General features: G+C 38.4%; 3 protein-coding genes across 4 annotated transcripts; 1 reads left to right on the forward strand and 2 right to left on the reverse strand.

The window, feature by feature from the left end:
* Window positions 1–55: 55 nt before the first annotated feature.
* Window positions 56–3650, forward strand: LOC140762320 (fructokinase-like 2, chloroplastic). Its single transcript, XM_073100050.1, has 5 exons — window positions 56–245; window positions 963–1288; window positions 1456–2084; window positions 2587–3058; window positions 3227–3650. Exons 1-5 carry the CDS (start codon window positions 205–207, stop codon window positions 3469–3471), a joined length of 1713 nt encoding a protein of 570 aa, XP_072956151.1. The 5' UTR covers window positions 56–204; the 3' UTR covers window positions 3472–3650.
* A 279-nt stretch (window positions 3651–3929) lies between these two features.
* Window positions 3930–7818, reverse strand: LOC140762323 (COBRA-like protein 3). The gene is made up of 6 exons (XM_073100056.1): window positions 7577–7818; window positions 6643–6722; window positions 5994–6450; window positions 5547–5706; window positions 5184–5458; window positions 3930–4862 (listed from the first exon to the last, which is right to left on the reverse strand). The coding sequence occupies exons 1-6, from the start codon at window positions 7689–7691 to the stop codon at window positions 4630–4632; spliced, it is 1320 nt and encodes a 439-aa protein (XP_072956157.1). The 5' UTR covers window positions 7692–7818; the 3' UTR covers window positions 3930–4629.
* A 548-nt stretch (window positions 7819–8366) lies between these two features.
* Window positions 8367–11617, reverse strand: LOC140763016 (probable 6-phosphogluconolactonase 2). Of its 2 annotated transcripts, none has more exons than XM_073101039.1 (4): window positions 11442–11617; window positions 9904–10113; window positions 9683–9818; window positions 8367–9157 (listed from the first exon to the last, which is right to left on the reverse strand). In XM_073101039.1, exons 2-4 carry the CDS (start codon window positions 10074–10076, stop codon window positions 8639–8641), a joined length of 828 nt encoding a protein of 275 aa, XP_072957140.1. In that variant the 5' UTR covers window positions 10077–10113; window positions 11442–11617; the 3' UTR covers window positions 8367–8638. The 2 variants fall into 2 exon arrangements, with proteins under 2 accessions (XP_072957140.1, XP_072957141.1); XM_073101040.1 differs by lacking the exon at window positions 11442–11617 and adding an exon at window positions 11250–11268.
* Window positions 11618–14514: the final 2897 nt, after the last annotated feature.

The raw sequence follows: 14514 nt of genomic DNA on the forward strand, positions 1-14514 counted from the left end.
TCGAGGCACTAAATGCAAAGAATTAGAAAGATACGTGGGCAATGCAGTAATCTTACTTCAGCGCAATCCATGGATTTTGTTCTCTCCTCTTCCGCCTTTTGGTTTCAACTCTCCCATGACCTTAACTCCACGGAGGTAACCAATTAATGGCGGCAGTGAGGAGTCTCGGCTTGTAAAACATCAAAGAGAGAACTTTCTTGAATCATGGCTTCTCTTCTCTTCGCAGTCCCTCTCCCTTTGCTCAGGTCCTTCTCTTTCTCTTTACTTTGGATGAATTGTCACTTGTTTAAGGTGATTGGTGGAGTATTGGGTTATGTTAAGTTCTCTAAGATCTTGCAAGCCCGTGAATCTTTTACATCTCCTTTTGTGGGTTTCTCTTAAAACTTTCTCTGCTGAGTAGAGTTGGAAGGATGGTGTAAGGGTTGTGACCTTTTGCATCTGGAGATTTGTATCATGATTTGTCATTGGCAGGATTTGAACAAATTTTCCCATATTTTCTCATTGATGTTTTGTGGTGTGAATTAAGGAGGTATGCCTCCACTGCGATCATGAACGCAATATTTTTTATTTTCCGTTTGGATGCTGGAAATCTTAGTATCTTAGAAAGAGAATAATTTTGTAGATAGTTTAGTGCTCCTGGAGAGGTAAAAGTTAATTGCTGTATTTGGTTTGTTGTTCTTGAACTAGGAGATACTATTTTCCTTGTATCCGACAAACTAATTTGATGTTATTACGTATGCATGCTTAATCCTGATTTATTCTGAATGGAATCAGTAGGTCACTATGCACTGTCTAAAGAAAGAACTTATTTTTCTTGTGAAGTTGTTACATTTGACTCTAGAATCACGTTCAAGTAGTATAAGACATAATACTATAACACTCTGTTTAATAAATTAAAAAGAAAAAGAGGGTTGTACCTTAAGATATTCACTCATATGTCGTGGTTGCTTTAATCTGGACAGGGGCCAATTGCACTGTCGGTCGAACCTTTCTCTACCAAATATGATTTACCATAACAACTTGAGACTGCATAACTGGTATACTGGAGCGGCTTCCAAGAAAAGTGCATCAAAGATTGAGGTGGAAGATGCAAGTGATGGAGAAACTAGCGTAAAAGATTCTAAGAGTGGTAAACGAGCTCCCAGACGTAGTAGAAAGAAAGTTGCTTCAGAAACTCCAGATGAGAGCTCCAAGGATACAATCAGTCTTGCAAACAAAGAGGAGAAAAATACAGAACTGGTATCTGCTGAAGAAACCAAAAAGGTTACCAGGAGAGGCCGAAAGAAAGGTAATCCTTTTGCTTTATCTAGTATCATAGCTTAAGATTCTTTGGTATAAAGCAGCAAGTTTTGCTAGTTATAGCTTGAGCAGTTAGCTTGATCGCATCTTGTTAAAGTGGTACGAGTAACTTGAACATGCAGGGATATCTTATTGTACTTCTCCTGATACTTGCAGCTACTCCTGTGTCAAGCTCAGAGGAAGAGAGTGTTAAACCAAAAGCTTCTAAGAGGAAAAGCAGAAAAAAAATTGACTCTGCAAAGGACTTGAGAACTAGCGAAGGACTTAATGATCTTGAGCCTACGTCCACAAATGTTATAAACGATGAAAAGGAGATGTTATTAAAAGAAGACGGTGGAGAGGATATTAGTTTTACCTATAGTTGGCCACCCCTTGTTTGCTGCTTTGGAGCAGCCCAGTTTGCATTTTTACCTTCTGGAAGGCCAGCTAACCGATTGATAGATCGCGAGATTCATGATGCGATGAAGGATATGTTCTGGTCTCCACATAAGTTCATAAGAGCACCTGGAGGGCCATCCTCCAGTGTTGCAGTTGCTCTCGCAGCTATAGGTGGTCGGGTTGCATTTATGGGAAAACTTGGGGATGATGAATATGGTCAAAATATTCTCTATTATTTGAATATGAATAATGTACAGACTCGATCAGTGACAATTGACAGTTCAAAACCTACAGCAGTATCCTGCATGAAGATTGTGCGAAAAGGTGGTTTAAGAATGAGCTGTGTTAATTCTTGTGCTGAAGATAGCATTTTGATCTCTGATATCAACATTGATGTCTTAAAAGAGGTAAAATATCTATTTTCTCAGAGACACCCTTTATATGCTAATGATGCCTTTTTTCTTGCTCACTTCCTGTATGTATGTATTAGTTTTCCAGGCCAGTTATCTGGTAAATCTTGAAATATTAAGGTTTTTATTTATATGATATGCATATATACTGAGAGCCGAGGGAATACTAATCTAAGTGGCAGAACATGCATTTCTGTAATTAATTGCCACTCTTCTATAGAATCTCAGTAACAATATTACCTGGCATGATCACTGATTGTGCAAGTGGCATCCAAAACTTTTGTTAGACACTGTAAGCCTGATTTTTTTTTCTTCCTTAATGACATCCTGCTAAATAAACGTTTGGAAATTGAAGAAATAGTGAAATTATGGTATCTTCTTATGTAGTCAATGGAATCTAATATTAATATCTAGCAGGGTAGTGTGAAGAAGGCCAAGTGGTCAAAGTTCGCAGAGAAATGGTGCAGTCCGTAACTGACCTTTTCTGCTGTGGATGCAGGCAAAGATGTTCTATTTCAATTCATCAGCCTTGCTTGATCCAGACATGAGATCAACATTAATGCAAGCAATCAAGATTTCAAAGAAATTTGGAGGTGTCATATTCTTTGATCCTAACCTTCCGTTGCCTCTATGGAAGTCCAGTGAGGAAACTAGGTCATTCATTCAGGAAGCATGGAATGCTGCTGATATTATTGAAGTCACCAAACAAGAGCTTGAATTTCTCTGTGATATTGAACCTGTAGAGAAATTTGATACCAAAGATAACGACAAATCTAAATTCATCCACCACAAGCCAGACGAGATTATGCGTTTGTGGCATGATAATCTCAAGGTCCTATTTGTGACAAATGGAACATCCAAAATACACTATTACACACAGAAGCACAATGGATGGGTCCATGGGATGGAAGACCCACCTATTACTCCCTTCACCTGTGACATGTCAATGTCAGGTGATGCCATTGTTGCAGGTATGAGATTTATAACTTGCACCCTTTCTGATCGATGGTGATCTTTGATGCAATAGAGACTATATATAGCATATTTTATTCAATTGCAGGCTGATGCTCTTGTTCTTCATGACATTTTTTTTCCAATTGAAGCATCGATATCCTCATGCCCTTTTCTTCTTATTTCAGCTCTCATGAGGATGTTGACAGTACAACCGCATCTAGCAACTGATAAGATGTACTTAGAGCACATGATCAAGTATGCTATTGATTGTGGTGTCATTGACCAGTGGTTGCTCGCACGAGTTCATGGGTTCCCTCCAAAAGAAAAGCTGGATATCTCCAACTCTGAACATTATAGAGTAAGATCCATGACAGAGAAAGAATATCGCACAGAGAAAGAATATCACAAGATGGAAGAAGTTGTTGCCTGATTAAGGTTTACATGCTGGATGGCTGCCCATTTGGGAGAGGAACACCATACAGTAGAACTTATTTGGGCCGATCAAGATGTGTATGTTGGTTGACCAAGTTTTGTCTGTTGGTCTTACACATAACTCGAGTTGGCATGGAAGCATAAATCAATTTTGAGATCCGTAAAATTGACAGAGCATAGGCTGTGATAGTTTGAGCAGTTAGTACTAACATGTCATGGCACCTGAAGTGTCTAGGATTCATGGAATGCTGTAAATGTAAACCAATGTCCAAAAACCTTACATTTAATTAATATCAGCTCCTTGATTGTATTCATCAACCTCAGTTCTTTTACAATTATCACTCTTGATGAGTTCAACTATTGAAAGTAACAACAAAATCCTTCTCTCTAACTCCATGTAAATATCTCTGACTGTTGCGTAAGCCCGTTATTAAACTCCAACCTTTTGGCCAATAGACATGTAAAATTGTGGCCCTGAGTCCCTACAAGAACAAAAGGAGTATTAACCAAGCTAAAAGCTGGCGAGAACTTCATGAGTTAAACTGCAGAGAAGAGCCAGCATCATCTGAGTCAAGCTTTGAGGCAGCTGGCTTGTCCAAGAACCAAACCAACTTCCCATCAGCAGGATCAACCATTCGAGCAGGTGACGAATATGCATTGAATTTGTGCTTATCCTTGCCCGATTCAGCAACTGCAAGGAGAATGGCGTCGGCCTTGTCTTCGCCTGCAGCCACAATGGCCACATTTGATGCAGAGTTGATAACAGGGAGCGTAAAGGTTATCCTCTCAGGAAGGGTCTTTGGAGAATCAATGAAGCCATTCACTTCATGTACATAAATAAGCACGCCAACACCATCCAAAATGCCATGATCAGAAGAATCAAGGGGCTTTTTGATAAACGACTAGTGATGTGAAACTATAGATTGGATGTGATATGGAGAAGGTGGATGCATGAAAGATGCCAACCAAAAAAAGAAGAGATTTTACACCTCCGCCTTTAGACAATAGGTTCACACCAATTCTTACAAAGTAGATGAAAAATTAAATTCTTCGTTAACTCTAAAAATGAAAAACAATGGATGACCTTACAATGACAATAAGCGAAAAACACTCTAAACAAATATAACTCAAAATTATATTACTATTTAAGGGGTCATCAATTGTCGCCGTCTCCTACAGCATTCAGCAACCATGGATAAGCATCTGGAGGTGGCATGACACAATTGTCACCATTGAAGTATACTCGTCTTGGGAATGCCCATCCTTTACCAAAAGCGAAAGTAGCTAAGTCCTTCCGGAAAAGAATTTCTGCCTGCACGTTCCCTAGCGGACCAGCTTCCATGAGTAAATCATTGTAGTTTTTTACTCCCCAAAGCATTGCTGTGTCATCTGAAAAAGAGAAATCGATCCATTTTTGTCAAGTTCCAAGATATGCAGGAAGACCATATCATCGCTTAAGAAGCATTATGAGTCATGACTATTGTCAAACGGTACAGAATCTTGCATCAAAATAGGCAAATCTGAAGCATGTGTGATGCATATTGCCCTATCATATACTCATGAGAATAGAATAAGGGAGTTTGATTGTAGATAGAAATGATCTTTTTTTGCTATTATATCACAGATGATTAACAACACATCAATGCCAAGATTCTATAAGACAGCCAAGAAGCATGAATATTGGAGCAACTTAGTTGTAGGACAACTTACTTATAGCAGATCCAGGTGAAGTGACTGATTTGTAATTTAAGCTAAAGAGCTTAGTGACATTGTCAAAGTTAGGATGCTGGACAACTAAATTCCACTGGGTATAATTCATGTGGTAGTTGAAGTTCGTTATGGTAATCTTCACTCGCCAATACTCCTTATAGTTGAGTTTAACATGCCAGCGTATTCTTACTGGACACATATGAGAAGTGCATTTGACCACAGGTTGGAAGACGGTTTTTCCAGGGCCATTGATGGCAGAAGCTAGAGAATCTCCCCTGTCAAATAGCATATAACCATCGATTTCATAGTAATAATAAGAAGCTTTCACGATAAAAAGAATGACAATGATAATATGTTACTCACTCCACACAGCTTCCTGGTTGAGTTTTATTGTTTTGGCAGCCACAGGAGCATGTTGGGCAATTGACAACTGTGTCATTGTAGAAAGATGAGAGGGATACACAGCATGTTGGAGTCTTCTGAGCAAGAAATTGGGAATATGTACATGTAACATTCCATGTCACTGCAGAAGAAAATTTTCTTCGTCAGATATGATAGTTGAAAGCAAAAACAAACAAACAAACAAACAAAAAGGTGTTTAGGTGGATAAGACTCCTATCACTGTGGGGTTTCGGGACGGCAGATGTGTGGTTTTTTCACCCTATTACTGGATAGAATGCTTTAGTATTTCAATGACTTTAAACACTTCTGAATTACTACCAGACAGCCCAGATGCTGAACAAGTTGCATGAAAACTGTCACTTCAAGTACCCTAGTATAGATATATTGAGGTATCAACATCCCACTTACTTAGAGCTTGGGTTATTCTCCTTCCATCCTGGGAAACAAACTTTGTGGGACTCACAACCCTCGCTATTCCACACGTATAACCAGGCCCTGGAGCTCGAAGTGTGAATTTTTTGGGGAGAAGGACAGTCTTATTGGTAGTGCCAGCACGACCTACAGCGACCTGGAACGAGCTAACGGCATTAGCTGGATCCTGAACCCATGAACTAATAACCCCTCCTTTGCAGCAATTTGCTATCTGCATATTATATGGAGTCCCTGGAAGTAAATCAACTATTGTTGGATCCCTCTTACAACAATGTGGGGTGCTCCCTTTAAATTTTGAGCAATCACCCTGCTCAGTAGTTTGTGCCCCAACCATCGACCAAATCATCTCCTTCTTTGCCCATGTCCATCCAAGTGTCCATCCAGGTGCTTGGATATGACGGTATCGTTGGAAATTGAACATTGTGACAACAGCCTGGAAGAGTAGACGGCATATGTAAGTTCTTCGTATAAAAACCTATAAACAGCACGCTGGTAGTATAATTGGTAACATTAGCATATCTAAGATGTCTACTGAAAATTTGGAGATGCCATCTGCGCTTATGTTTCCATTACGTAGTGAAACTTCCATGAGCGTTTAATAATGACAGAATTAGTGTTTACTTACCACATATCCATCGGGAGTCCACTGCATAATATCCCACTTAATTGTGATGTTGCCAGTTGGGTCAAGTGAATCATAAGCTTCTGTAAAAATAATGAAGAGGATTCATTAGAGTTGCTTCAAACATTGTTTCTGTAAAACAGCAATCCATGCTAGCAAATTGGAAGTCATGAAGCAAAAATTAGTTCACTCTATTCTAAGACATCCCCACATATTGACAAGGTAGAAGATAAAGTTTCAAGAGAGAGAATTTTCTCCTGATTCCTCGTATCCCTCATCAGATCTACTATTTGAAGTATTTCTCATCCCTGTCCACAGTCAACCCCTCTGACAACTTGATCTATAACAGATCTCTTACAATAGAAAGCACAAAAGTTGGATTTAAGTACTAAGTGCGTGTTCTTTTTTTTTTTATACTATATCAAATGCTAGAAAAGAGAAAATTAGTATATTTGCTATATCAAGTATTCATAAAAATACACTCCCTTTGCAAATCTAGAATGCTCCATTTCCCATTTCAGGAAGAGATCCAATTTATAGTTCGGAACTAGTAATATAAATATGGGAAGGTTAGGATGCTTCTTTACTCCTACAAAAGATTAAATTGATGGATTTGGAAGTACGCACTCAATTGACCTGGAAGGACTAAACTTATGGATCTTTAATTTCTCCGGCAGATACCAAAATCAAGTCGCATTGACATGCAATAGAATCTAAATAAGAAATAGAAAGGAAGAATCTTTTTTCCCGTTTCTCCGATTCCAACAGCCAAATGACGTAGCTTTCCTCATGACCCCATCGATATACCTCCAAGATCCAAAACCCAGGAGATGGAGCTGATGCACGAGACCTCTCCACCAACCAAAATAACAAATCCAACACTAAAAAGATCGGATCTTGATAAGCACTTTATGAAAAAAGGGATCTTGGTACGGACCTGTTGGAGTTATACTAGAGGAGAGTACAATTAATACAAGAGATGCAGCTAAAGGTGCGAGCTTTGAGATGGATCTGGCCTTTGAAAAGAAGGAAGAGGCGAAACCCACATCCATTGCTGGGCTTGTAGAGGAGTCTTTGCTGCAAGAATGCAGCAATGGAGGTGGGGAGGGAGAAGGAGGAGGAGAGGAGAGGAGAGAGAAAGAGCTCAACTCTCTTTTTTTCACAGTGTTCGATTCTAAGATCTGGACTACAACTAAAGCATATGCTTTGGATAAGAATGTCTCTGTCTCATTAATTTACTATAAAAATCTTTCATTGGGCGACCACCATTAGATCATTTGCTATTTTATTCAATTGCAGAATGCAGACTGATGCTACTGATTCTGGTGTCATTGACCAATGGTTGCTCGCACGAGTTCGTGGGTTCCCTCCAAAAGAAAAGCTGGTTATCTCCAACTCTGAACATTATAGAGTAAGATCCATGACAGAGAAAGAATATCACACGATGGAAGAAGTTGTTGCCTGATTAAGTTTTACATGCTGGATGGCTGCCCATTTGGGAGAGGAACACCATAGAGTAGAACTTATTTGGGCTGATCAAGATGTGTCTGTTGGTTGACTAAGTTTTGTCTGTTGGTCTTACACGTAAGTCTTGTTGGCATGGAAGCATAAACCAATTTTGAGACCCGTAAAATTGACAAGAGGCATAGGCTGTGATAGTTTGAGCAGCAGTAGTAACATGTCATGGCACCTGAAGTGTCTAGGATTCATGGAATGCTGGAAATGTAAACCAATGTCCGAAAACCTTACATTTAATGAATATCATCTCCTTGTATTCATCAACCTCAGTTCTTTTACAATTATCACTCTTGATGAGTTCAACTATTGAAATAACAATAAAATCCCTCTCTCTAACTCCATGTAAATATCTCTGACTGTTGCTTAAGCCAGTTATTGGACTCCAATCTTTTGGCAAATAGACATGTAAAATTGTGACGCTGACTCCCTAAAAGAACAAAAGGAGTATTAACCAAGCTAAAAGCTGGTGAGAACTTCATGATTAAAATTGCTGAGAAGAACCAGCATCATCTGAGTCAAGCTTTGAGGCAGCTGACTTGTCCAAGAACCAAACCAACTTCCCATCAGCAGGATCAACCATTTGGGCGGGTGGCGAACATGCATTGAACTTGTGCTTATCCTTGCCCGATTCAGCAATTGCAAGGAGAACGGCGTCAGCCTTGTCTTCGCCTGCAGCCACAATGGCCACATTTGATGCAGAGTTGATAACAGGGAGCGTAAAGGTGATCCTCTCAGGCGGGGTCTTTGGAGAATCAATGATGTACGTAACCCAATTGTCTTCAATTCTGAGAGCAGGGTGGGAGGGAAACAATGCAGCCACATGCCCATCTGGGCCCATCTCGAGGAGGATGAGGTCGAACTTGGGGCAATCCTTGCTCACGGAGACGTCAATTGTCCGAACTCTTACAAGCTGGCGTATGGCAAATTCATACTCGTGAGCCGCTGTCTCCACGCAGACATTGTCATTGATGGAGCACACATGGCTGGGGGGCACAGGTACCTGGCAAGTATGTTACATGTAGATGCTTGTTTCAGGATATGAACCATGATAAACTGACAAGTACAGCAGCTGTGAGCCAAAGAAAGAACTTCTCAGGATAAGTAGAGCAGCTATTTATCAATTAATTATTTACCGCATGAATTGTGATAAAGAATAAAGATCCTTTGAGATACTTCAAAATCCAAGCGAAACAAACATCACACCAAGAAGATCAGAGACAACTGAGAGAAATGTGCATCCCTGTATTTCCTCATATTATAAAGCAAGGACTGTAATAGTTGTCTTGGGGACAGGCCCACCACAACTATTAAAGAAGGTGTGTACTTTCTTAATCATGACAATTAGCGCAATGAAATGAAGATTCTTTGAACCACTTTAAAATGCTACTAGAATCACTGTGGCTAGTTCTACAAAAGCAAATAGAACATAGGTTTGTTTAGCGAAGTCCATCAAATGAAGATAACACACATTGTTAAGTTTGTTTAGTACATTGTGTAACATTAATGTATGGTCTTAATCATATACCTTGGAGAGAAACGCGTCCTTCACTTGCTTGTAATTGCTATCCATGTGATTCTTTGCAACTGCCCGTTCGTCAGTGAAGAAGATGTGCCATTTTGACCAATCAACGGTCCAGAGAAAAGGAGTTCCAGAGAGTTTCCTATATCAATTCACATAACATTTATAATGTTGATAAATAATCCAATGCAACAACCAATATAGTAGTTTCAGGAATTAGCTTTTACCCTATCAAATCGACCAGTGACCCTCCAGATAGAGCAATCGCAAATGATCCTCTCTCCCTCACTGATATCTCAGAGATGCAAGCGATGTATTCTGCCAATTCAGTGGTAAGATCATCCAAATTACTGTAAATTCTCAAGTCGCGTCTTTCCTTCAGATCACCGCAAGCAGCCATAGTTTTGTCAGATTGCTAGAGTTCAGCTAAAAGAGCACTGCTTAAAAAGATCATAGAGAACTGAGTCAGAAAAGGTGAAACACTTAGCAGTGCAAGCGCCTTTCCTTCAGAATGGATATTTACATCCTTATCACAAAACCATATTAGTCAAACATTCACCGCAACTAAATGCGAAGCAATTCAGTTAGGCACTAATGTTGAAGTGAACTAACCAAACTGACCAACCAGGAAGGACAAAAGAAGCTGCATTGAACTTTACAAATAAGCAATAACATGATGAACCAAAGAAAATCATATCCTTAGGCATACCAAAATTTTCTATGCACTGTCATGTGTTATGATCAAGCAAAATCTAGGAACAAAGATCAGATGCATAGTGAAAAATATACTATGTTTCCAAAAGAAATGGTTATACCAACAACAGTAGTAAACTATTGAAAAAGAAGAAGCATCTTTGTGAAAAAAGAAAGAAAGATAAGGAAGAAGGAGAAGCTTCTCTAGTGTGATCTTTCTTACTCTCATTACAAAAAGCAATTAGAGAAAAGCTACTTAGATAATTAGGTACAAGAAATTTTAGGCTGAAAAACTACTGAAAACAACATTTTAGCTTCTACCTTTCAAATGAAAGCCAAACCAAAATTCCTGCAACCCTTCAGTTTGTAACAAATTTCTCAAATCCGACAAGTTAAGATTCTTGAATCATATTAGAGAAAGGAACATGTCAGGAAAAATCCAAAGTAGTCGTTATCTCATAGCAGAAATCCTTCTCGATGTTCCAAGTCCTTCAGTCAAACAATTAGCAGGGCCAAACCATAAAAATCCAATAGTAGTAATATGAGATTAAAAAACACCAGAAACAAAACAATGACAGGTCAAGGTAAGCTCAGGAGGATATTTTTTTTCACTACGATACATAACAAAAGGTAAGAAAACGAACGACATTTCACATTGGGAGGATTCTTGTGGCCTTTCCCACTATTAACCCAATCTCCCCCTTACCCCAATTAAACAAAACAGACAATATAGTAAATAGAAAGAAAGGAAAAAAAAAGTGACCCAACTTTTTTATTTCTACGACATAGAAAGAAAGAAACAAAGAACTGCCAATGCTGGATAAACACAAAAGATCATCAATTCCACCAAAAGAGAACAAACCCACATATAGAAACTCACATCTTAATTCATAGCAAACCAACCAATAAAATCTCTTTAGTACGAGAAGAAGAAAACGGAAGGAAACAAAGGAGAAGAAGAGAACCCACAATATGAGGAGAGCAGAGAAATCGAAGGTGGGTGCCATCAAAACTTATATAATAATCCATTCTAAATCACTAAACTAATTGGAAGAAGTCACTTTAGACTCACCTCTTGATTTCCTCTCTCTCTCTCCCCCCTGTGCGGAAGAAACTAGCAACTTGTTAAGTATTCTTCAATCTTTATAGTAGTCGGCAGCCAGAAGGAGAATATAATTTAATTTAAAAAAAGATCCAAAGACTTGGCTTTGGGTAAAGAAGGACAGCCTCGAAGAGAGAGAAAACGAGAAGCAATCTCCTCTCTCTTTCTCTCTCTCCCCCCAACTGCTCGTTACTACGTGTACCCAAACCTCCTACACCACTTGTAAGATAAAATTGCTGGCTTTCGTCGAATTTTATTTTTATTTTTATATACAGATTATTTACAAAACTACTTCAGTTTTAATCATTTAAGCAATCATATAAATTCTTCAAGTAAATCGCTGTCAGAAGTTCATAAATTCGCTCTTTTTATCAACATTTTCTATTACTTTAGAACAACTTTTTAAAGTTCTTTAAGACAAGAAAACTCTCTTACCGAAAACAATTCTCTTCCAAAATATATTACTATACAAATCAATATCTTAAGAAGCAATTTATTAAAATATTTTCTCAAACAACAATTTATCCCACTTACGCGACACTCATATGACAACAACTATAGTTATTTAGAATATTTGCTAATGCAATTAACTAGTGGAATTAAGTCACAAATCACGTTAAGCAATCTCAACCCAAAACACCCCCTGACTTAATGATATTTGAATTCATATAACTTCTTGGTGTGTATATCGTGATTGTAGTGCATATTTGTCTACTTGAAAGGACATTATATTAATCTGGAGAGGGCGAGGACACTTGTTCGAATGAGCTGTCGACGTGTGGACGAATCAGCTTTGTGTCAGTTGATGCTCACATCTAACTTCTCATCTGAAGATTCCTATGAGAGAAAAAGGTTCTGTTCCCATTGTCCTTGTCTCTTAAACACCACCATTTGGTTGCTTAGTTTACTATCCTTCTTCAGTATCTAACCAATCCTCCACTCTTCCTCTCTGTCTCCCCTCATGTCCACATAATGCCATCATGGTACTCTAATTGGGCCATTCCATGTAACTCTGTTTTGAACTCATTTTAAGTTTGTCGTCTGGTAGGTAGCTGGTATCTAAGAGAAGCACCCATGCCCATGAGGAGAAAAAGAAAGAAAGAAAGAAAAATTTATGAGGTAGGGATGGTTACTTCTTGGAAAGAGTTGTGCTGACAAAAAGTATTTCTAAAGGAATCTAATCCAATATAAAATCTCAAGTCTGACTCTGGATGCAGTAGATGAGCTGGATTCAGCTACTGAAAGAATTTATTGGCCAAGCATGATGATAAGTGGAGCTGGCCCATATTTTTGTTAAGTTTGAAATGGTTCCTCGCTTTGAATTCAAGGTTAAGGCCCAAAGATTTATTGGGCTGGTACCTGCAATTAGACCTTTTTTTTTCCTTGGAACCATGAACTGAATGCAATGAACATATAATTCAATTTTAGCTTCTTTTGCTCTTCTGCCAATCAGTTCAGTTTTCCAGTATCGGCATCGGCCGGATAAGTTAACGGAGGTATTGTGAACATGAGAGCATGGCAAGCATGACTCATGCATTAATCATCGACAACCATTTTGGAAGTCCTTTAATTCAGACATGCTTACATTAATCATTGTTGGTGGAGATAGGCCTTTCCATGAATCAATGTGCCTTTCTTTATGTCCACAAGTTTCTTCCTCAGTCTGTCTTTCTTGTAGCACATTAATGAGAAGGTTGTCCTAACTTGTAGGCAAGAGATAAACATCAATTAATTGACAACATTCACATAGTCAAGCAAATTATTTGAGAGGCATTTCTAGATTGATCAAGTGCTAGCCATTAGGAGAATAGCCAGGCAGGAGAAACTTAGTCTTCGATTAGGCAAAGTTCCTCTTTAATCGACACAATAACAAGGACCGAGACAAAGACAGAGAGAGACAATTTTATCTTAGATAATTGCTCAATCATTTACATGGTAGAATATTTCGATTGTTCATACTGTCAGTCATATCGGAAGGCCTCATTAATTGATTTTAATTGTGCGTAAATTATCTAAATCTGAGCCAAGCTCCTTACCATCATATTGCAGGCTTAGAAGCTGGACTCTTCACTTTGATATTTGAAATATTTTCTCTCTATTAAAATAAGTTGCTTTCAGAGAATATGTACAGAGGAATTCCTTTGCAGCTTTCAGAACTATCTGAATGCTTAACACATTTATATCACTGTATGTATATCAGAAAATGAAGCACACCAAATCAAATTTCGTTGTATGCTTGCTTAGGTGGTAGTAATTCTCTTATCCATTTGAGATTAGAAACTTTACTGCTCTATCCATTGCATCCTAGCAAACACTCCTTTTAGGGTCTTCTGAGAGATTATAGAACAATAATCAGGTCTGCATACTTGTTATTCTGGGCCCAAGTCGGTATTTGTTTCTTTCTAAGGTTTCGAGGTAACTAATCTAATCCTTTTTGGTACAAACACCACTAGGAATTTAATTTAATTTTTTTGTCCATTTAATGGTCACCAGAGAGAATCTGGATGACAGCCAATGTAATGCTAGGAAGGGTATAAGAACATTAACTCTGCTATAATCTCCATAAAATAAACCTTCTCTGGATGAAGAAAGAATTTTTGTGAAAGTGGATTAGCACACAACTTTTCTTTATAAGTCCAATTAAATGATCTGAGTTGCTTCTGTGATCTTCTATCATTTGTCCAAAAAGATCCTTATTCCATGCATTTTCCTATCCAATACAGAGGACCGAAAACAATCTTATCTATTGCGTTCTTTTCCATTTCAGACATTGAAATCTTTCAACCTTCTTCATAACATCCAAATGGACTATTGAGGACTTTCCAAGGAGGTGTGCTTCCTTTCAAGTGACTTTGATAATTAACCACCTTCTGCACTATATTTAGCAAGTCTTGAACTTTATGAAGACTAGTTCCTTAAGCAATAGTTTGGAGTACCTATGACTTCAGCAACAGCAACTTGCAGCAAACCTTTTTTTAATTCTTTTGGTAGATTTTATAACCAATCAGCAATCGTACCCTTCTTCACTACACGAAATCAGCAA

This window comes from Typha angustifolia, chromosome 7 (genome assembly GCF_048772165.1).
Source record: "Typha angustifolia cultivar Huaian chromosome 7, ASM4877216v1, whole genome shotgun sequence".
NCBI classification, from domain to species: Eukaryota; Viridiplantae; Streptophyta; class Magnoliopsida; order Poales; family Typhaceae; genus Typha; species Typha angustifolia.

Coding starts and splice junctions, on each gene's coding strand:
- LOC140762320 (XM_073100050.1), top strand. CDS start 205: ATGGCTTCTCTTCTCTTCGCAGTCCCTCTCCCTTTGCTCAG. Junction 246..962: donor GTCCCTCTCCCTTTGCTCAG/GTCCTTCTCTTT, acceptor TAATCTGGACAG/GGGCCAATTGCACTGTCGGT. Junction 1,289..1,455: donor CAGGAGAGGCCGAAAGAAAG/GTAATCCTTTTG, acceptor TGATACTTGCAG/CTACTCCTGTGTCAAGCTCA.
- LOC140762323 (XM_073100056.1), bottom strand. CDS start 7,691: ATGGATGTGGGTTTCGCCTCTTCCTTCTTTTCAAAGGCCAGATCCATC. Junction 6,451..6,642: donor GGACTCCCGATGGATATGTG/GTAAGTAAACAC, acceptor CTACTCTTCCAG/GCTGTTGTCACAATGTTCAA. Junction 5,459..5,546: donor CAACCAGGAAGCTGTGTGGA/GTGAGTAACATA, acceptor GCTATTTGACAG/GGGAGATTCTCTAGCTTCTG.
- LOC140763016 (XM_073101039.1), bottom strand. CDS start 10,076: ATGGCTGCTTGCGGTGATCTGAAGGAAAGACGCGACTTGAGAATTTAC. Junction 9,819..9,903: donor TCACTGGTCGATTTGATAGG/GTAAAAGCTAAT, acceptor GAATTGATATAG/GAAACTCTCTGGAACTCCTT. Junction 9,158..9,682: donor AGGACGCGTTTCTCTCCAAG/GTATATGATTAA, acceptor CATACTTGCCAG/GTACCTGTGCCCCCCAGCCA.